This window comes from Rhinopithecus bieti, unplaced genomic scaffold (assembly GCF_001698545.2).
Source record: "Rhinopithecus bieti isolate Rb0 unplaced genomic scaffold, ASM169854v2 scaffold_19, whole genome shotgun sequence".
Classification (NCBI taxonomy): domain Eukaryota; kingdom Metazoa; phylum Chordata; class Mammalia; order Primates; family Cercopithecidae; genus Rhinopithecus; species Rhinopithecus bieti.
The window spans coordinates 3,772,733-3,795,586 of NW_016803360.1; the positions used below are offsets into that span (position 1 = coordinate 3,772,733).

The following is a 22,854-nucleotide window of genomic DNA, read 5'->3' on the forward strand; positions in this document are numbered from 1 at the left end:
TGTCCTACTAAAAATTCAACCTTTTGAGGATCCATAAATGTTATGAGAGGGCTTATTTAGACAAGTTGTGTACAATAAAAAGTTAGAGAAAACTGTGTCTTGGGACATAGGAATAAATAAAATATAGTCCCGTAATAAGATGTGAGAGCATGAAGCTTTGTGAATAGATGAGGAAATGTCAGAGAAGGAAAGAAGAGGAACTGTATTGTTTGGCATTCGTTCTTTCGTGTACCTGTAACTCATACTGTTTCTGAGTCTACCCAGTCGGCCTGTTTTTACAGTAGAATGTTTGATGCACCCATGAGCATATAATCAAGTGTGTATGTAGATTCCATTACAAGTGCAAAAGTGGTTCCTAAAACACTTTTTAAAGAAAGTTATATCTATCTGCTCAAGTTTTGCTCCTCATGGAAACTCAGTCCTTATTTCCTACTACAAAGGAAAAATGAGAGGAGAAGAAAGGGAGAAAAAACTGGTGCAGATCAGTCTTGGAGGCAAGCTAAGAAAATCCATGGCTTATTGAAGACTGTGCCAGAATATAGTCTTTACTGACTTTCACTCCAGCGCCTTCATTATTGACATCAACATCTGTCATTCCTCTGTAAATTCAAATTTTACCAGAAGCAGAAGTAGAGTATGCTATACTTTTTTGCCTTTTTCTTTTCTTTTCTTTTCCTTTTTTTTTTTTTTTTTTTGAGACATAGTCTGCTCTGTCTCTCCTAGGCTGACGTGTGGGGGTGCAATCTCGACTCAGTGCAACCTCTACCTCCCAGGTTCAAGCAATTCTCCTGCCTCAGCCTCCTGAGTAGCTGGGATTACAGGTGCCCACCACCATGCCATGACTAATTTTTGTATTTTTAGTAGAGATGGAGTTTCACCATGTTGACCAGGCTGGTCTCAAACTCCTGACCTCAAGTGATCTGCCCGCGTTGGCCTCCCAAAGTGCTGGGATTACAGGCATGAGCCACTGCACTCGGCCACTATACTTCTTATATGTCTATTTACCGGATGTATTTTTGTTTCTAAATACATGTTAAGACGGCACCTTCTCTCCAGTGGATGGTATCTGGGTTGGCCTGAGAGTATATTTGGGCCAAAAGAGACAATCAGTGGAGTCCATCTTCAGTAAAACTGTGTTTTTAAAAAAATTATCTTGGATATTATTATCTTAGAAAGGTAATGATTATAAAATCTATGAGAAAATAAAATATATTTCCACAGTTGTTCTATTTAACATTGTTTCTGTGCATTAAAGAATCTAAACAAACAATTTCATTATACCTAAAGCAGCCCACCAATGTGATGTCAAGGGGAATTCCAACATAACTGCAATAGAAAAAAAATGTTTAATTTCAAAACATGCATTTTTATCTTTTACTCAAGAAGAAATAATCCTGTTTGGTCAAAATATATCCACCCAGCAAGAAAAGGTTTATCCATGTTCATGAAATCAGGTGGCCCCCAGTTGTACTTCAGTTGTGGTCTAAAAGGTCACTTGTTAAGTCAAACCTTTACAACTCTTCTTCTAGAAATAATGCTATGAATTGTGAGGTTCTCAGGTCAGCTCCCAAAGTTGATTTTAAGTGATCATCCTAAGGCCATCCTGAATCCTCAACGCCTAGTTCCCTCAGGAATTCCAAACCACTTCACGCTGAAGTAAGTCACTTCTGTCCAGTAGTCATTTGTTAACATTTTCTAAGTGCCATGTGTTAGATCATTAACTCATAACTTTTCTAGGTCCAGAACCTATAGCTCATCTCAACCCTGAGGATTGAACCACCTATACTCGAAGTCCTTTTACAAATATTGGTGGTTGTCTTGCAGAAAAAATTAAGCCTCAAAGTAAAATAGAGCACTTCAGAAGCAGAGTGGTGGGGGCAGGGCCTCCAGTGACTCTTTGAGTTACTGAGGGAGGGCTTGTGTCTGTGGAAACTAATACTAGGCCATGAATATACTGGCATTCTCTAGTAGCAGTGAAGCTGGGAAGTTGTAGTTCATTTGGAAATTGTGTGTTCTTCAGTTGGAGACAGATTGTACTGTTTTTTGTTTGTTTGTTTGTTTTTTGTTTTTTGAGATAGAGTCTCACTCTGTCACCCAGGCTGGAGTGCAATGGTGTAGTCTCGGCTCACTGCAACCTCTGCCTCCTGGGTTCAAGGGATTCTCCCTGCCTCAGCCTCCCAAGTAGCTGGGATTACAGGTGTCCGCCACCACGCCTGGCTAATTTTTGTATTTTTAGTAGAGATGGGGTTTCACCATGTTGGTCAGGCTGCTCTAGAACTCCTGACCTCAGGTGATCTGTCCACCTCAGCCTCCCAAAGTGCTGGGATTACAGGCGTGAGCCACTGCACCTGGAAGAGACAGATTATACTATCAACAGATCAGGGCACTGAAAATATGACAGTGATTTAAGTTGGTCATAAGTAAGAATAAAGTTTGAATTATGACCTGTGGTTGGTTAACACTCATATTTTGACTGATATGCTTTTAAAAAATAAGGCAGTATAGTAAGGGAGAAAAAAATACAGTGGATGAGTAAATTTTGAGTGGATAGATGAACAAATGGATGAAATAGTCATTTACTGAGTAATTATTATATGCTAGACACAAGTCAGACAATTTCTTATTATCTAATTGTAACCGCATCAGGTTTCCCCCATTTTGTAGAGAAGGAAACTGATGTGAGAGATGTGACTTGGCCACAACTACCCACCTAGTAAAATGTAGGACTGGAATTTGTATCTATTTTCTTCTGACTCCAAAAATCACAGGTAGAAATAAAAACCACTTAATCTAAGAACTGGTATTTGTTTTAAAATAACTGTTGTTGGACAGGTGTCCATGAATCCCAGTTCCCAGTCTTTGATCAGTTTCTGCCCTCAGGGAAGGGTTTTGGTGGAAAAATATGTCTTACAGGGCAAACCTTGCCAAGTTGGTGATAAGTTGAATGTGAAAGGGAAAGATCTCTATTTCAGTTTAGTTCTGAATCAGATTGGATCTTGAAACAGAAAAATGATGCAGGGAAAACCAGAGTAATACAAATAAAGTTTAGCTAATAATAGTATTATACCAATGTTAATTTATTAGTTTTGACAATTGTACTATGGTTATATGGAATGCTAACATTAGGGGAAACTGGGTGATGGGTACATGGGAACTCTCAGTTACATTTTTGTAACTTTTCTGTAACTCTAAAATTATTTCAAAATAAAACATTTTTTAAAAGTTTTAAAAAACCTCCCTGAGAAAAGCAGTAGAAAATAATGTGGCTGGAAAGAGGGAGGAAGACCTTTCATCTTCCGTTTTTATCATTTAGCTATCATACAAGAATATGCAGACAACAAAGTTCTACTCAGGAAGCAGTTTACGTCCAACATCTGTTTTAATACATTTTCCTTGTTTCTGTTATTTCGTTTTGCTTACCAGTTGAAGTGATGACAACATGAAGAATAGTTACTGAAATAGCATAATCCCAAACCCATTCCTCCACAACCGGAACAAAAAGCAATCCACAAACAAAGTAGGTGACCTCTGTTGAAACTAAAAGAACTGCAGATACAAAGAAGAATATAATTTATTGGGGAGTAGAGCGACTAACATTCTGATATACAACTAGTAACAAGACCAGGAAAGCTTACTCTGAGAAGAAATTTTGGTAAGAATTTTTAAATGTTCCATTTCCTAACAATCCTCAAATTTGGATAAAATGATTAACGCATTTTATCTTTTAACAATTTTTAGATTTGTAGGAAACCACAATATATCATTTCTGTTTCACATTCTTTGTATTTAACATTTTAGAAGGTGAAATACAACAAAGAAGTGTTACAGTGTAACCAATATGTGCAAATCTGTAATTGGATTGCAAATCTCATTTTAAGACATATTAAAAACTAATGAAAAAATCCAGTTCTGAGTTTTGAGAAATGAAAAAAAAAAAAATAAACCAAATGTAAGAGTTTATTGAACTACAACATTTGTTTGATACCTAGCACTGCCTAACTTGGAAATGAGTTCCTTTGTGTCTTTATAATAAAATGGTTCGTTCAGATTGTCACTTGGGAAACATAACTGATAACCATGAATGAAAGAAAGTCTCATAGATGACAGGTATGGATGGAGACACGCTCCTAAATCCACTGGTTGTGACAGAGTGGTTTACCTGAACACGTATGAAGAGCTAGATATTTACAGGTGAGAACCACAAATCTCTAAGAGCCCTGAACACATGATGGGTCAATCTTTTGCCTCTTGTCTTTGATATGGATCTTTAAGACTATCATGGTTTCAAAAGAGAAATACATCAAACTTTAAAGTGACAAATATATGTGGTATACCACCAAGGTCCCTTTGTAAATGATACCACTTTCCATAAAAATTACCTTTCCTCTTAAAACACAGAAAATAAGTGATATGTTCATATAATTCAGGGATAAATAAATCTAGGCAGACAAACTCTAATATTTTTCAAAGCAAAAAATAAAATAATCACCTTATGTCCTACTGTGCAGAAGTAATTTATTATCCAGCAAGCCAGCGATTGCAGTCGGTAAGCGAGGTACCAAGGAAGCAAGCCCCAGGTGCAATCTTTTTAAAGGCCTCACACATATTCCTCTTCAATTCTATTTAATTTAACTTAGCGGGTTTCAAAAGTTAAATACAGAATTCATACTAACTTCTTTTCTATTGCACAGGAATTCCTTTGATCAGTGGAGATCAGTTCAGCATGTCCTGCCACCTAATATCCAGGAAAGAACTGTCCTGTTGTGTCATATTGACACCATCTCTTTCCATCACATTTCACTCCTCCCTCCCCCACTGGTTTACAGAATCACTACATTATTGTAGAGAAAGAGAGATGCCTCTTTTGTCAGCATTTAGAGATTTTATAGGTTAACTTGCAGCTGCTTGGAGATAGTGATTTTAGTCTTGCACAAGCTGTATTCATGTTTCTTAATAGAGAATACTTATGCTTTGTTCATGATAGGAAAGAAAGCATGACTTAAGGGAAGTAATACAAAATTTGAAGTCAAGATAACAGCATTCTAGTCTCGCTTTTACAGCTTAAGAGTCATAAGACCTTCTCTGGGCATGGTGGTTCACACCTGTAATTCCAGTACTTTGGGAGGCCGAGGTGGGAGCATCACTTGAAGCTAGGAGTTCAAGGCCACCCTGGGCAACATAGCAAGACTCTGTCTCTAAAAGAAATTGAAAAAAACTTAGCTTGGCATAATAGTTTGCCCCATAGTCCTAGCTACTCAGGAGGCTGAGATGGGAGGATCTCTTGAGTGCAGGAGTTTGAGATTACAATAAGCTATGATCATGCCACTGCACTGCACTCCAGACTGGGTGACAGAGTGAATCTCTGTCTCTCTTAAAAAAAAAAAAAAAGAGTTATGGAGTCGGTTCCAACATGGCCGAATAGGAACAGCTCTTGTCTGCAGCTCCCAGTGAGACTGACGCAGAAGACAGGTGATTTCTGCATTTTCAACTAAAGAACCTGGTTCACCTCATTGGGACTGGTTGGACAGTGGGTGCAGCCCACGGAGGGTGAGCAGGGCAGGGCATCGCCTCACCCGGGAAGTGCAAGGGGTTGGGGGATTTCCCTCTCCTAGCTAAGGGAAGCCGTGACAGACTGTATCTGGAGAAACAGTACACTCCTGACAAAATACTGTGCTATTCCCACAGTCTTAGCAACCAGCAGACCAGGAGATACCCTCCCATGCCTGGCTTGGCGGATCCCACACCCATGGAGCCTTGCTCACTGCTAGTGCAGCAGTCTGAGATAGATCTGTGATGCTGCATCTTGATGGGGGTGGGGGGGTGTCTGCCATTGCTGAGGCTTGAGTAGGTCACAGTGTAAACAAAGAGGCCTGGAAGCATGAACTGGGTGGAGCCCACTGCAGCTCAGCAAGGCCTGCTGCCTCTATAGATTCCACCTTTGTGGACAGGGCATAGTGGAACAAAAGGCAGCAGTCAGCTTCTGCAGACTTAAACGTCCCTGTCTGACAGTTCTGAAGAGAGCAGTGGTTCTCTCAGCATGGTGTTCAAGCTCCAAGAACAGACAGACTGCTTCCTCAAATGGATCCCTGACCCCTGTGTAGCCTGACTGGGAAACACCTCCCAGTAGGGGCTGACAGACACCTCAAACAGGCAGGTCCCTCTGGGACAAAGCTTCCAGAGGAAGGATCAGGCAACAATATTTGCCGTTCTGCAGCCTCCACTGGTGATACCCAAGCAAACAGGGTCTGGAGTGGACCTCCAGCAAACTCCAACAGACCTGCAGCTGAGGGGTCTGACTGTTAGAGGAAAACTAACAAAGCGAAAAAAATAGCATCTATATCAACAAAAAGAACATCCACACCAAAACCCCATCTGTAGGTCACCAACATCAAAGACCAAAGGTAGATAAAACCACAAAGATGGGGAGAAACCAGAACAGAAAAACTGAAAATTTTAAAAAACACAGTGCCTCTTCTCCTCCAGAGGATCACAGCTCCTTGCCAGAGAGGGAACAAAACTGGATGGAGAATGAGTTTGACGAGTTGACAGAAGTAGACTTCAGAAGACTGGCAATAACAAACTTCTCCGAGCTAAAGGAGCATGTTCTAACCCATCGCAACGAAGCTAAAAACCTTGAAAAAAGGTAAGATGAATGGCTAACTAGAATAAACAGTGTAGAGATGATGTTAAATGACCTGAAGGAGCTGAAAAACATGGAATGAGAACTTTGTGATGCATGCACCAGCTTCAATAGCCGCTTTGATCAAGAGGAAGAAAGGATATCAGTGACTGAAGATCAATTAATGAAACAAAACGAGAAGACAAGATTCAAGAAAAAAGACTGAAAAGAAATGAACAAAGCCTCCAATAAATATGGGACTATGTGAAAAGACCAGATATACGTTTGAAGGGTATACCTGAAAGTGACGGGAGAATGGAACCAAGTTAGAAACCACACTCTTCAGGATATCATTCAGGAGAATTCCCTAACCTAGCAAGGCAGACAAACATTCAAATTCAGAAAATACAGAGACACCACAAAGATACTCCTCAAGAAGAGCAACTCCAAGACACATAATTGCCAGATTCACCAAGGTTGAAATGAGGGAAAAAATGTTAAGGGCAGCCAGAGAGAAAGGTAAGATTACCCACAAAGGGAAGCCCATCAGACTAACAGTGGATATCTTGGCAGAAACCCTACAAACCAAAAGAGAGTGGGGGCCACTATTCAACATTCTTGAAGAAAAGTATTTTCAACCCAGAATTTCGTATCCAGCCAAACTAAGCTTCATACGTTAAGGAGAAATAAAATCCTTTACAGACAAGCAAATGCTGAGAAATTTTGTCACCACCAGGCCTGCCTTACAAGAGCTCCTGAAGGAAGCACTAAACATGGAAAGGAATAACCAGTACTAGCCACCGCAAAAACATGCCAAATGGTAAAGACCATCAACGCTATGAAGAAACTGCATCAATTAATGGGCAAAATAACCAGCTAACATCATAATGACAGGATTAAATTCAAAGATAACAATATTAACCTTAAATGTAAATGAGCTAAATGCCCCAGTTAAAAGATACAGACTGGCAAATTGGATAAAGAGTCAAGACCCATTGGTGTGCTGTATTCAGGAGACCCATCTCACATGCAAAGACGCACATAGGCTGAAAATAAAGGGATGGAGGAAGACCTACCAAGCAAATGGAAAGTAAAAAAAAAGCAGGGGTTACAATCTTAGTCTCTGATAAAACAGACTTTAAACCAACAAAGATAAAAAGAGACAAAGAAGACCACTACATAATGCTAAAGGGATCAATTCAACAAGAAAAGCTAACTATCCTAAATACATATGCACCCAATACAGGAGCACCCAGATTCATAAAGCAACTCCTCAGAGACCTACAAAGAGACTTAGACTCCCACACAATAATATTGGGAGACTTTAACACCCCACTGTCAGTATTAGACAGGTCAACAAGACAGAAGGTTAACAAGGATATCAAGAATTTGAACTCAGCTCTGCACTAAGTGGACCTAATAGATATCGATAGAATTCTATACCCCAAATCAACAGAATATACATTCTTCTCAGAACCACATTGCACTTATTCTAAAATTGACCACATAATTGGTAGTAAAACACTCCTCAACAAATGTAAAAGAACAGAAATCACAACAAACTGTCTCTCAGACCACAGTGCAATCAAATTGGAACTCAGGATTAAGAAACTCACTCAAAACCGCACCACTATGTGGAAACTGAACAACCTGCTCCTGAATGACTACTGGGTACATAACAAAATGAAGGCAGAAATAAAGATGTTCTTTGAAACCAATAAGAACAAAGACACAGTGTATCAGAATCTCTGGGACACATTTAAAGCAGTATGTAGAGGGAAATTTATAGCACTAAATACCCACAAGAGAAAGCAAGAAAGATGTAAAATCGACACCCTAACATCACAATTAAAAGAACTAAAGAAGAAAGAGCAAACACATTCAAAAGCTAGCAGAAGGCAAGAAATAACTAAGATCAGAGCAGAACTGAAGGAGATAGAGACATGAAAAACCCTTCAAAAAATCAGTGAATCCAGGAGCTGATTTTTTGAAAAGATAAACAAAACAGACTGACAGCAACACTAATAAAGAAGTAAAGATAGAATAATCAAATAGACACAATAAAAAATGACAAAGGGGATATCACCACTGATCGCACAGAAATACAAACTACCATCAGAGGCTACTATAAACACCTCTACCCTAACAAACTAGAAAATCTAGAAGAAATGGATAAATTCCTGGACACATACACCCTCCCAAGACTAAACCAGGAAGAAGTTGAATCTCTGAATAGACAAATAACAGGTTCTGAAATTAAGGCAATGATTAATAACCTATCAACCAAAAAAAGTCCAGGACCAGATGGATTCACAGCCGAATTCCACCAGAGGTACAAAGAGGAGCTGGTATCATTCATTCTGAAAGTATTCCAATCAATAGAAAAGAGAGAATCCTCCCTAACTCATTTCATGAGGCTAGCATCATCCTGATACCAAAGCCTGGTAGACACACAACAAAAAAAGAGAAATTTTGGCCAATATTTCTGATGAACATCAACACAAAAATCCTCAATAAAACACTGGCAAAACGAATCCAGCAGCACATTAAAAAGTTTATCCACCAGGAACAAGTCAACTTCATCCCTGAGATACAAGGCTGGTTCAACATACTCAAATCAATAAACGTAATCTATCATGTAAACAGAACCAATGACAAAAACCACATAAGTATCTCAATAGATTCAGAAAAGGCCTTTGACAAAATTCAACAGCCCTTCATGCTAAAAACTCTCAATAAACTAGGTATTGATGGAATGTATCTCAAAATAAAAAGAGCTATTTATGACAAACCCACAGCTAATATCATACTGAATGGGCAAAAACTGGAAGCATTCCTTGTGAAAACTGGCACAAGACAAGGATGCCCGCACTCAGCACTCCTATTCAACGTAGTGTTGGAAGTTCTGGCCAGAGCAATCAGGCAAGAGAAAGAAATAAAGGGTATTCAATTAGGAAAAGAGAAAGTCAAATTGTGTCTGTTTGCAGATGACATGATCGAATGTTTAGAAACCCCCATCGTCTCAGCCCAAAATCTCCTTAAACTGATAAGCAATTTCAGCAAAGTCTCAGGATATAAAATCAACATGTAAAAATCACAAGCATTCCTATACACCAAGAATAGACAAACAGAGACCCAAAACATGAGTGAATTCGCATTCACAATTGCTACAAAGACAATAAGGTACATAGGAATCCAACTTACAAGGGATGTGAAGGACCTCTTCAAGGAGAACTACAAACCTCTGCTTAACGAAATAAAAGAGGACACAAACAAATGGAAGAACATTTCATGCTCATGAATAGGAAGAATCAGTATCGTGAAAATGGCCATACTACCCAAAGTAATTTACAGATTCAATGCTATACCCATCAAGCTACCAATGACTTTCTTCACAGAATTGGAAAAAACTACTCTAAAGTTCATATGGAACCAAAAGAAAGCCCACATAGCCAAGACAATCCTAAGTAAAAAGAACAAAGCTGGAGGCATCACACCACCTGACTTCAAACTATATGACAAGACTACAGTAACCAAAACAGCATGGTACTAGTACCAAAACAGATATCTAGACCAATGGAACAGAACAGAGGCCTTGGAAATAACACCACACATCTACAACCATGTGATCTTTGACAAACCTGACAAAAACAAGAGATGGGGAAAGGATTCCCTATTTAATAAATGGTGCTGGGAAACCTAGCTAGCCATATGTAGAAAGCTGAAACTGGATCCCTTCCTTATGTCTTATACAAAATTGACTCAAGATGCATAAAGACTTAAATGTAATACCTAACACCATAAAACCCTAGAAGAAAACCTAGGCAATATAATTTAGGACATAGTCATGGGCAAAGACTTCATGACTAAAACACCAAAAGCAATGGCAAAAAAGCCAAAATAGACAAATGGGATCTAATTAAACTAAAGAGCTTCTGCACAGCAAAAGAAACTATCATCAGAGTGTACAGGCAACCTACAGAATGGGAGAAAATTTTNAGATGGGGAAAGGATTCCCTATTTAATAAATGGTGCTGGGAAACCTAGCTAGCCATATGTAGAAAGCTGAAACTGGATCCCTTCCTTATGTCTTATACAAAAATTGACTCAAGATGCATAAAGACTTAAATGTAATACCTAACACCATAAAAACCCTAGAAGAAAACCTAGGCAATATAATTTAGGACATAGTCATGGGCAAAGACTTCATGACTAAAACACCAAAAGCAATGGCAAAAAAGCCAAAATAGACAAATGGGATCTAATTAAACTAAAGAGCTTCTGCACAGCAAAAGAAACTATCATCAGAGTGTACAGGCAACCTACAGAATGGGAGAAAATTTTGCAATCTATCCATCTGACAAAGGGCTAATATTCAGAATCTACAAAGAACTTAAACAAATTTACAAGAAAAAAACAAACCCATCAAAAAGCGGGCAAAGTATATGAACAGACACTTCTCAAAAGAAGACATTTATGGAGCCAACAGACATATGAAAAAATGGTTATCATCACTGGTCATCAGAGAAATGCAAATCAAAATCACAATGAGATACCATCTCATGCCAATTAGAATGGCGATCATTAAAAAGTCAGGAAACAACAGATTCTGCAGAGGATGTGGAGAAATAGGAACACTTTTACATATTGTTGGTGGGAGTGCAAGTTAGTTCCACCATTGTGGAAGACTGTGGCAATCCCTCAAGGATCTAGAACTAGAAATACCATTTGACCCAGCAATTCCATTACTGGGCATATACCCAAAGGATTATAAATCTTTCTATGATAAAGACACATGCACGTATATGTTTATTGAGGCACTATTCACATAGCAAAGACTTGGAACCAACCCAAATGTCCATCAATGATAGACTGGATTAAGAAAATATGGCACATATACACCATGGAATACTATGCATCCTTAAAAAAGGATGAGTTCATGTTCTTTACAGGGACATGGATGAAGCTGGAAACCATCATTCTAAGCAAACTATCACAAGAACAGAAAACCAAACATTGCATATTCTCACTCATAGGTGGGGGTTGAACAATGAGAACACATGGGCACAGGGCGAGGAACATCACACTGGGGCCTGTCGGGGGGTGGGAGGCTGGGAGTGAATATCATTAGGAGAAATATCTAATGTAAATGACAAGTTGATGAGTGCAGCAAACCAACATGGCACATGTATACCTATTTAACAAACCTGCATATTGTGCACATGTACCCTAGAACTTAAAATATAATAATAATAAAGAGTTATAAGATGTTGAGCAGGATTTTAACTTTTAGATAAGTCTGTTTTCTTCTCCATAAATTGGAATATGGAATATTATTTATCTTAAAAAGTTGTTGGGAGGATTTTAATGTAAAATGAAAGAAATTTGCAAACTATTCTCTGCGATGCAGAGGAAAGATACTAGTAATTGGAGTGTTTTTAACTGGACTCATACCTTCCAGTGTCCTTGCTCAAACTGATCTCTTGGGTGACAAAGTTATTGAAACCTACACAAACCTGACCATAATAAATACATGCCAAAGTCTCTGAGATTACTCTTGTATTTTATTAATATCTCTGAGATTAGACAAGTATAGATTCTCAGAGCAACAACTTTGAAGAGTTATGACATTTATCTCCCCAAGCCCAAAGTTAAAGATTTAATAGGCTGAGGGTTTATTGATATCTTTGTACAAATGTTTGTGTTCCACGAGAGGAAAGGACGACTGTAAACTCTGCCAGGCATTTTGGGGATCTTCACTAATCCCTGCTATGTAAAAGATCATCACTGGTCTCCCCTATGAAAAAACACAGCCTTCTCCAATAAGCCTGTGATATTGCCCTTTCTTTATTGACTGACCCAAAGACTAGAATTAAATAATGACAGTTGAGTGTTCAATCTCTCCCTCTACCCAAAACACACACATGGCCCATACCTGACTCTTTACTGGGACTATACTTTTTTAATCATTTGTGGATAGTGTTGGTAAAAGCTAGGGAAGTGCCTGAAAGAAAGTTAAGATAAAGTGTTAGACCTCTTGTATCTCAGAATCGAAGTATCTCGTTCTCACATATACTTCGCTATCCAAAATTGAATCAATAATGGCACCAAAAAAGGATACTCATTTGAGGAGGCTGTTCTAAAGCTTTTTATTTCAATTCAGTAACTCTAACTGAACAAGTTTCCTATACAAATTATACTAGAAATCCCATATCACTGGCCTCCAGCAATTTTCTATATTTGCATATTTGTACCCCAAAAGATTCTCCAATGGTTTTCTAGTAAATTGTATGATTTAAGGAATTGACAGTAACATTAAAAAACAAGAATAGGGAAAAACTTAACAAAATACTAAGAGTAATTACTGTATATAGAATGTAAGTACATGATTTATTTTACTTTTCTCTTTTCTGTTTGTAGATATTTTCTAAACTTTCATTAATTAATGTTTTATTTTATGATAGAACATATTAAAATTTACTTTTCTAAAGATGGAGGAAACTCATCATGAAGAAGCCCTGAAAACAAGAATATTTTACATATTTCAAGTACATAGGTGTGATTATTAAGTAAATAAGGGTAATGAACATATTAGATATTAATTAATAACTATTCAACAAAAATGCCAAATTTAAAAGATAAATTTTTGCCTTAGCTGTATTCTTTCTTATTGTTTTTCTTCTGCAACAAGTTCTATTACTATTTTGGGAAGAAAAATAAAAGGACCAAGCAGAAATGTACAAAGTAGAAAACGAAAGGTTCTCTGTCATTCCCAGATGGGAGATAGGCAATTTGTTGCATATTCTCCAGACTCTTATCATGACACCATGTATTTTACTTTATCTACAAAAAATGAAATACGTATATATGAACTCTTTTGCCGTATTTAATTTCTATTTATATCTCACAAATATTTTTCTACATCAACAACGTTGTTATTATCTTCCTTTTCTTTAAAAATAATGAATAAAAATTCACCCCAATACAATGAAAAGAAATTGTATATAAGAATCTCATTCCTTTTCTCCCACTTATCCCATCTTATTCCATCTCCAATTACAACTTTAAAATTTTGATAGCACTTTTCCTAATTAATTTTGAAGTCAGATAAAATACATAGATGACTGTGAGATAGGCGTGATATTTAAAATTTTTTTATTAAAAAATTTATTTTTGGTGGCATTTTGTTCACTAATTGATAAGAATTTTAAATTAAAACAATTACCTTTATAGTTTATGTTGAGCCATGAGGGATTTGTTTTGAAATCAAATGGTGCCAGGACATCCAACTCATGCACCCTAAAGATGTTATAAATGAAAACAGTTTACTCTGGATGAAGCAGTTCATAACTGCACATCAAAGCGACGCATATTACTATTCTCATACAAGGATAAGTTATTCGATTTACCCACATTATGGCACATTTCAAAACTGGCTGAAATGGGAAGAAATCACCAGTGAAGATAATAATCTCTATAGAACTTTTTTCTGACTCAAACGTCTCCCTCTTCTTGCTAGAATTACAAATTGTGGTAACAGTTACAGCAAAATTTCAGATCAATCATTAGGTGAGAGGGAAAAAAGGTGACAAGGGACAAGGCAATGTCTAGCTACAAAATGTAAGCTCACTTTAGGGCCAAACCAGTAGTTCTACAGATGTAAAATAGGTTCACCCAAATGGTGCTATAACATATTTTTTTAACATTAAGTGAGCTACTGTAGCAGTTAGAATAAATTAATTAAATGCTAAATACATCTCATCATGGATATATTTTTGAAATGTAATGTTGAAAAAAGTTATAAAATGACACCTATTATATGATACCATTTATATAAAAAAACTTGCTAAGCAGAAAAAAATGAAGTGAGCTAAAAAGAAAGAGTTTTTAAAAACTGGCTGACTTGGATGACAGCCAAATAACATTTTGTCCACATTGTCTTCTTTGTCCAATTAAGTTCCACTTTGTCCACCAAGTGGACTTAATTTTATGTGATGTCTCAGCTAGAATCTTAGTATTTCCTGCCATCAAACATGGAAGGAGAACGTAATACCATGGAGACAGTGGAGGCTTGAAAAACAACAAGATACAGGTTCTAATCCTGGTGGTGCTATAACCATGAACTTGGGCAAGTCACCTAATCTTTCTGGGCTCCAATTTCCTATCTGTAAATTGAAGAGATTAATCTCTGAGTTCCCTTCCTGTTCTAAAATTTGAGTCTATAAAGCATACAACTGGACTTTATACTATACCCAAGTTTGTAGCTCTGTGCAGCTGGCCAACCAGTTTGCTGCCTCCTGAAGCTTTAAGATCTAATTACTTCAAATTCCTCACCTCTGACTCATGTTAACTACAAACCCTTGAATGCTCAGAGAATCCTACAGTCTTGCCTTCTCCTTGCCCCAGGCATAGCCTCACCATCTCCCGTCCCAGCAAAAAGGTTGAGGCTGCATGTGAGCGCCAGATACTTCCTCCATGGGCTTGCCTGCAAGCATGCTGAATAACATTCTTTACATTGCAAACACTGGTACCATTATTTTTTGATAGTTGCATATTGGTATTAATTTGCATATTGAAAGAGAATTCCTTGCTTGCACAATAAAATTAAATTGTGTAAGCACTCAATTTCTAAGAAATCATTTGTAAATGCACATAATGAATCTCAAGGCAACCAATATATTGGCAGCCAAAATCTGTAGAGACAAAACTCAACCATAGCAAGAAAAAAATTACCTGAAAAAATAATGTTTTACACGTACATAAAAACAATACTATTAAAATACATGTATTATCCCATTTTGTACTCATAATAACTCTTTTTTGGATTATTCCATTTGACAAACGAAGGCACTGAAATAGGAGATACACTGTGGTTTGGTCAAGATGATTCAGAAAGTTAGTAAGAACTTGGGTCTCTTGCCTCCCAAAAGCTATTTCCAACCTAACAGAAATTATTTAAATTGGATGTGGATGATCTTTAAGCGTCTTTCTTGTTCAAGCCTTATCTGATTCAATACCAGACCAGGGAGTAATGGGTTCACTTTCTTTCCATGAACATCCTCCAAAGAGGTAAGAGAAACAGTCCTAACTGATTCTATCCACTTCATTTCATGATTGTTACTTTTATCATTTTCAGAGATAGAACATTTGCCTATTTTTACTTAAATAATGAAAGTAGGCTGGATGCAGTGGCTCATGCCTGTAATCCTAGCACTTTGGGAGACCAAGGCAGGAGGATCATTTGAGGCCAGGGGTTCAAGACCTAGGCAACATAGTGAGACCTTATCTCTACCAAAAAATAAAAAATAAAGAAAAGTAAGAAACTATGTCTTAAACAAAAATCCACATCCTCTAATCCATAAAGACATGTGAAACGTTAACTATAAAAGTCTTTCCTATTCAATGTTAGCTTTTTAATTCTGTTTGAAGACAATGTGCTACTTACTCAAACAACACACAGCCCATGCTCAGGGACACGTAGTACACAGTGTAGAACAGGATGACACATAGAAGAAGCTTCTGCAAAACAACCTGTGGAGAAAACAGGTGTGAGGTCCAAGAGCCTGGGATTTTTCACATGGTCTTTGGTAACTAGTTTGGCAAAAGATGATGAATGATTACTAGGTAGTGTTGACTAGCCTTGTATTGCTTAAGGACCCATGGGATGGGAAGGACTTCAAAGTGTCCATCTTGGAGCTTCTTCGGCGGTATAATTTTCTTAAGTGTCATGTGTCTTGGGTTTGGTTTATCCTTCCTACCATGTATTGAAATCAGTTAGTTTTTCTTTTCATTTGAACAATAATAGCCTCTAGATATTTCTAGATGATTGCTTTCATTTCGATCCAAAATAAGATGAATAATATATAGTCTCTATATTAGTATGTATTTTCAACCATTAAACTTTTCTTATTTCTGTTAATATTAAAATTCAAATAACATTTTAATTTTTTAGTGCATTCACTTACTATAAAATTTTCCCTGTGTAATCCAAAAANCTACATATTTTAAAAATGTTGCTAGCTGAAGAAGTTACCATCTTACACATTTGCACCAAGAATTAATGCAATATACAAATCCATATCACTTACGCTCCATTCACTGGAACAAACTTCCTAAATGCCAATATTTGTATTTTAACTTGACAAAATGACTCTAAACCTCAGCTGTGATAATAATATAATCTTGCCAATCATAATAATAATGGCAAGAACCACAGTTACTTTTGCATCAACCTATAGAAAGATGAGAACAGGTAAATTCCAAACAATATTTTTAAAAACCCCACATAAATAACACAATACTTAAACCTCTATACAAGAATTTACAGAGCAATTTGGTAAAACACAATAGATGGTCCTGAAATGGACTCTTCCACATCTGAGACCTAAGAAAGAAGCACTGCAGATTAATGAGAATCAGAAAGATTATTTGACAAATGGTCCTGTGAAAATAGTCTAGCTTTTAAACAGAAAAATCCCATTAGATTCCAGTCTTGTACCAGACACCACAATAAATTTCAAGGGGATTAAAGGCTTAAATGCCACGGAATAGGTTGGGAGAAAATATTTGCAATATATATCACAGGAAAAGGATTGATATCTATAATATATAAACTCACACAAATGTTAGAAAAAGACGAACCAATAGAAAAATGGACAAAGTATATAAATAGGCAATTCACATGAAGAAATACTTAAAAAGCCAACAAACAATCGAAAATGTGCCAAACTTCGCTATTAACCTTTTCAAAGACATCCTTATGACTATAATAAAGGTTGCAGCATTTCACATGAGAAATGCTCAATTTACTCAGTTTATTCTTTTATTTTAGAATCTTAAAGCCATTTTTGCTTAATCCACACTCCAACACTTTAGGATTATTATTAATTTTACTTGAATGACCAATTCACCAAACTGACCACATATTTTCACTTGCCTAGGTACAGAAGGAGCCCACAGCTAGAGGCAAGAGGAGAAGCTAGTTAGCAGAGAGTAGACCACAACCAAGTGGCTGAATGGACCAGATTTACAGATCTACCAAGAACCTACTTCTTCCAACTCTTTTTAAATGGATAGGATGTGAAGCCTGAGAGGGCCATGCGAAAACAGGACTCCAGGGTTCTGGGACCTTCAGAGTCTTCCCCATCCCTTGCTCCCATACCATCCTCAACACCCCCTACTCTTTGCCTGTGTCCACCCCCAGCCCTGCTCACCAAGTCTCACCTCTCTTCCCTGATTCTCATCCCCAGTTCACCCTCAGGATCTCACATTCCTTGTCTCTGTTTTTTGTTTTTTTTTTTTTTTTTTTGAGAGAGAGTTTCACTCTTGTTGCCCAGGCTGGAGTGCAATGGCATTATCACGGCTCACCGCAACCTCAGTCTCCCAGGTTCAAGCAATTCTCCTGCCTCAGCCTCCCTAGTAGCTGGGATTACAGGCATGCACCACCAAGCCCAGTTAATTTTGTACTTTTAGTAGAGTCGGGGTTTCTCCATGTTGGCCAGGCTAGTCTCAAACTCGCCTGCCTCGGCCTCCCAAAGTGCTGGGATTACAGGCATGAGCCACCCTGCGCCTGGCCTTCACATTCCTAGTCTCTTAATCTCTCTTCCCTTATGACCTTCAGTCTCTCCTTCCTCAACCCTTGGTCCCCTCCTATCCATGCTCCTCATTCTCTCCCTAAGACCTGCATAGCCTGTGGTTCCATGATAGCTGACACAACGTGATTTTTTAAAAGGAATGTGTGCAAAAGAGACCTTCTTCCCATCTACACCCTACAGAGTCTATGGAACGTAAGTATTTTCTAAAAAACAATCAGACCATGACTTCCTCTGCTTTATATCCTTTTATGGCCTCACATCATTATCGGGATTTATTCCTCCGTCTTTCTTTTATCAGAGAATAAAAATCCTTCCTAGAAGCTGCAAACAGCCTTCCCATTATGTCTCATTGTCCGCCACAGGGCCACATGTGCACTTACTGAACAATCACAGGTAGAGTAAAAGGGTTTACTATGGCAGCTTTATGACATCATGACTGCGCTTCCGGGGACAGGCACCTACTGCCTCAATAAAAGAAAAATTGGAATTCTATTAGCAGGGAAGAAGGAGTTGGGCAGGAAACTACATCTTCCACTTGGAAGGAATCAATACGGAAATAGCTAAAAGCCCTCATTTTGTAGCAAAGAGTCTTTGAAGGTCAAAAGAAAGTGTGGAGGTATTGCCTGAGTTGAGGCCCATGCATCAACTGGCTCAATTCTTCCCCAACTGCTGGAATAAGAATTTGCTGCTGGGAGATGGATATGTAAAACGGAGCAGCTGGGAGCTTCTTCAGCACTATAATTTTTTTAAGAGTCATGTGTCTTTGGGTTTGCTTTATTCTTCCTACCATGTATTGATATATCAATTGTTTTTCTTTTAATTTGAGCATTAATAGCCTTTAGATCTTTCTAGATGATTGCTTTATTTCATTTCAATCCAAAATAAGATGAATAATATATAGTCTCTATACTAACATGTATTTTCAACCATGAAACTATTCTTATCTCTGTTAATATTAAAATTTAAATAACATTTTAATGTTTTAATACATTCACTTACTCTAAAATTTCCCTTGTATAAGTCCAAACATAGAGGATTTACTACATACCCCAAGCGTAAAACCTTGACAAAAGATAAACTAAAAATCTGCATAAGATCATTCGCGAAAACCATTTTTAATTAAATTAAAAGGAAGGACAATATTTGGTGACAACTATTAACCTAGAGATACACTTCGCGAAACAAATTATAAAAAACACTTAAATATAAAATATAATATCAAAATAATATATTTTAAAATGATTTGTAAGAAATATTTGGAAAAGTAAGGCATAATTTTGTAAACAATTAATTTTCTACCTGAATTATAAGTCTAGATTTTCAAATAATACTTTTCTCATAAGCAAATTCATTTGCTTTTAGTATGTTCTTCCTTGAATCTACACCCTACAGAGTCTATGGAACGTAAGTATTTTCTAAAAAACAATCAGACCATGACTTCCTCTGCTTTATATCCTTTTATGGCCTCACATCATTATCGGGATTTATTCCTCCATCTTTTTCATTTGACAAATTGTTACTGGGCGGGGTGGCAATGCAAGGTAAATTGGATGTGGTCCAAGCCATAGAGATGCAGTTGAGCTGTTGTTCTCAAATGTACAAACATCAGACTTACATTAAGGTCCTGTTAAAACACAGATTACCGGGCCCAAGTCCCAGAGTTTCTGATTTGGTAATTCTGGGATGGGTTCCAGGAATTTGTGTTCATAACAAGTTCCCAGCTGATGCTGGATCAGCTGTACCTATTACCACACTTTGAGAACTACTGATCTAGAGGCAAGAATGAGTGAAGAAATGGCTACAATACAAAGAGAAGAGGTATAATTGAGGAGGGTATGGAGTGCTATGTAAGCCCAGCAAGACAACAGCAGAGAATGGGTAGGTTATGTGTGTGTGTTTGTGTGCTTCCATGCACGTGTGCGAAGGCGGCATGAACATTCCCCAGAAAATCTTTGACAACATTTATTGTAGGTTTTCTTGAGTTATGGTATCACATCTGCATTACCTCATTTAATCCTTATAAAACTTCTGAGTGGTAGAATCCTTTTCAGAGAGAAGAAAATGAGGCTCAGAGAAGTCTTGTAACTTTCTGAACATTTAACAGTAAATTGTGGAGCTGAGACTCAAGTGCTGCTCTGACTCAACCCTTATTATACCTATGATGAGCTGGAGCAGTGGCAGGGGTGTCCATAGGCACAAGAAGCACTTGCAAAGACCTGGGTGAAGCCAAACTTGATGCAGAGGAGTTTTGGTAGGCGAGGTTTAAAGAGCTGAAGTCAGAGGTGAAGGGAAGTTTACACCTTAATGAGGAATTTTGCATATCCCTGAAGGCCCTGGGGAGACTGAAAGATTTAAGGAGTAGTATAGACTAGAGAGGGGTCATTAGGTCCGGGAAGCATTTAAATGGGTTTGCAATGGAAATGGAGAAGAGGACAGGTATGTGAACTATTAAGGAAACAGAATGGATAACTTGTGGGGGTTAAGGGAGAGGAAACTGTTGACTCTATCTCCCAGTTTTCCAACCCAATTTTATTGATTGGTTGGACAATAAGGGGAGCCCTATCAGTTCTAAATGGCTGGAATGGTAATCCATAATCTAGCCCGGTGCTGTTCAGCAGAAATACAATGCAAGCCACATATGTAATTTTAAATTTTTTAATAGCCACATTTATAAAAATTTTGATAGGGTAAAATTAATTTTAATATTTATTTAACACGATATATCCAAGATATTACGATTTTGACATAAATGAATCATTAAAAATGAGATATTTTATGTTGTTTGTTCCTACTACATCTTAGAAGTACAAAAGGTAATTTATTTGCAAGACATCTCAATTCAGACTAGCCGCATTTCAAGTACTAAATTTCCATGTGTGGACAGTGGACAAGACATTTCTCACCTCTGCCTGTCCTCCAGCCTCATCTCCTCATCCCCTGCCCCAGTTGATAGCCTAACTATATTGACTATTTATTGAAGATTCCTATGTGACAATCACTGTACTGTATTTTCTCATTGAATTCACCCTTCCCTGTACCGCACCACTATATGCATACAGGAAAAACTTTCTGGGTTTGGTTGGCTTTCATTTGCATTTCACAGACTTGGAAACCGAGACAAAGAGAGATTAAGGAACTAATCCCAGCTCATGTGGCCTACATGTGGCAGGGCTCCAGGCCAGATCTGCTGGATGTTTCCTCTCAACCCTGTGCTGTCCTGCCCCCACCCAGAAGTTCACAATGAAAGCATGCTGAATAATCTTTATTTCTTTATTTAGAGGAGTCTTGCTTTGTCGCCTAGGCTGGAGTGCCGTGGCATGATCTTGGCTCACTGCAACCTCCACCTCCCAGGCTCAAGCAATTCTCCTGCCTCAGCCTACCGAGTAGCTGGGATTACAGGCGTCCGCCACCACTCCCAGCAAATTTTTTGTATTTTTAGTAGAGACGGGGTTTTACTATGTTGGCCAGGGTGGTCTCAAACTGCTGAATTCAAATGATCTGCCTGTCTTAGCCTCCCAAAGTGCTGGGATTGCAGGTATGAGTCACTGCACCTGGCATGAATAATCAATTTTAGTTCAACACTCTGTTTTTAAAAGTATGAAAACTGTGACTCAGACAAGTTGAGAGAATAGCCCAAGGACACACCTTTATTTAGTGGTCAAGTTGAGATTAGGAAAATAATTGTATTGAATTAACAAAGTAAAAGCACTTAATAATGTGGTCCAAATGAGGGAGCATTATTTTATTATGATACAGTATTATTGCTGCACTCTAGGAAAAGCCAGTATGGGCGACTCAGAATTTGTAGCTGTCTAGATATTTGGCTACTGCCAAACTTTTTATTATGTTTTTAAATATATTTGGATCCTGAATCAAATAAACTTTTAAAAATTATGACATTTATGAGACATTTGGCTATTTAAACTTGACTGGATATTTAATAATGTTAAAAAATTATTGTTACATTTTTAAGGTAAGATAATGGTATGGTGTTTTTTTCTAAGTCGTTGTCTTTGAAGATGCATAAGGACATGTTTGCAGTTGAAATAATACGATGTCTGGGTTAGTTTCCAAATAAAAAGATAAGAGAATAGCTGGAAATGAAGATGAAACAAGATTGAATAGGAATTGACAATTTTGAAGCTAGGTGAGGGATAAATGGGATATATTATACCATTTTATTTAAATTTGCATATATTACTTTTTTGGTAAAAATATGAATTTTTTCAATAAATTTATTCAACGAGTGAGCATCTTCACAAACTTTTAAAGCATGCTTTGATTAATACAATTTTGAGGAACATCCCTCAAAAGGTAAGGGGTAACCTTTGCTTAATACCTGTATGTGCGAGACACTAAGCTAGCCACTTTGCAAACCTTATCTCCTTTAATCCGCACAACAACACTGCCAGACAGGAAGTATAATCCATCTTTATCATCGGAGCACAGAAGCTGGCACTTCGCCGTGTTTGTTCCTCTGGGGTCAAGGACATACGGTTTCAGGGGGTTTACAAGTACTCTGGCCCATTGAGATGGGGCTGGCATGAAGAGAAAAGGATCACTGAGCAAGTCCATGGACTCAGCAAAGTCCCATGGACTCAGCAAAGTCCCAGGGACCAGAGGGCGTGTTGTTCCGCTGGA

At 37.7% G+C, this 22,854-nt stretch overlaps 1 protein-coding gene across 1 annotated transcript in view; it reads right to left on the minus strand.

Annotated features, from left to right (window-relative positions):
• Positions 1-1,183: 1,183 nt before the first annotated feature.
• TMEM244 (transmembrane protein 244) overlaps positions 1,184-22,854 on the minus strand; it is a 30,353-nt gene continuing 8,682 nt past the window's right edge. Inside the window, exons 3-6 of the mRNA XM_017879712.1 lie at positions 16,065-16,150; positions 13,845-13,918; positions 3,421-3,546; positions 1,184-1,326 (exon numbers count right to left, since the gene is read on the minus strand). Coding sequence (XP_017735201.1) covers positions 1,259-1,326; positions 3,421-3,546; positions 13,845-13,918; positions 16,065-16,150 — 354 coding nt within the window. The 3' untranslated portion in view covers positions 1,184-1,258. The remainder of the gene's footprint in view (positions 1,327-3,420; positions 3,547-13,844; positions 13,919-16,064; positions 16,151-22,854) is intronic.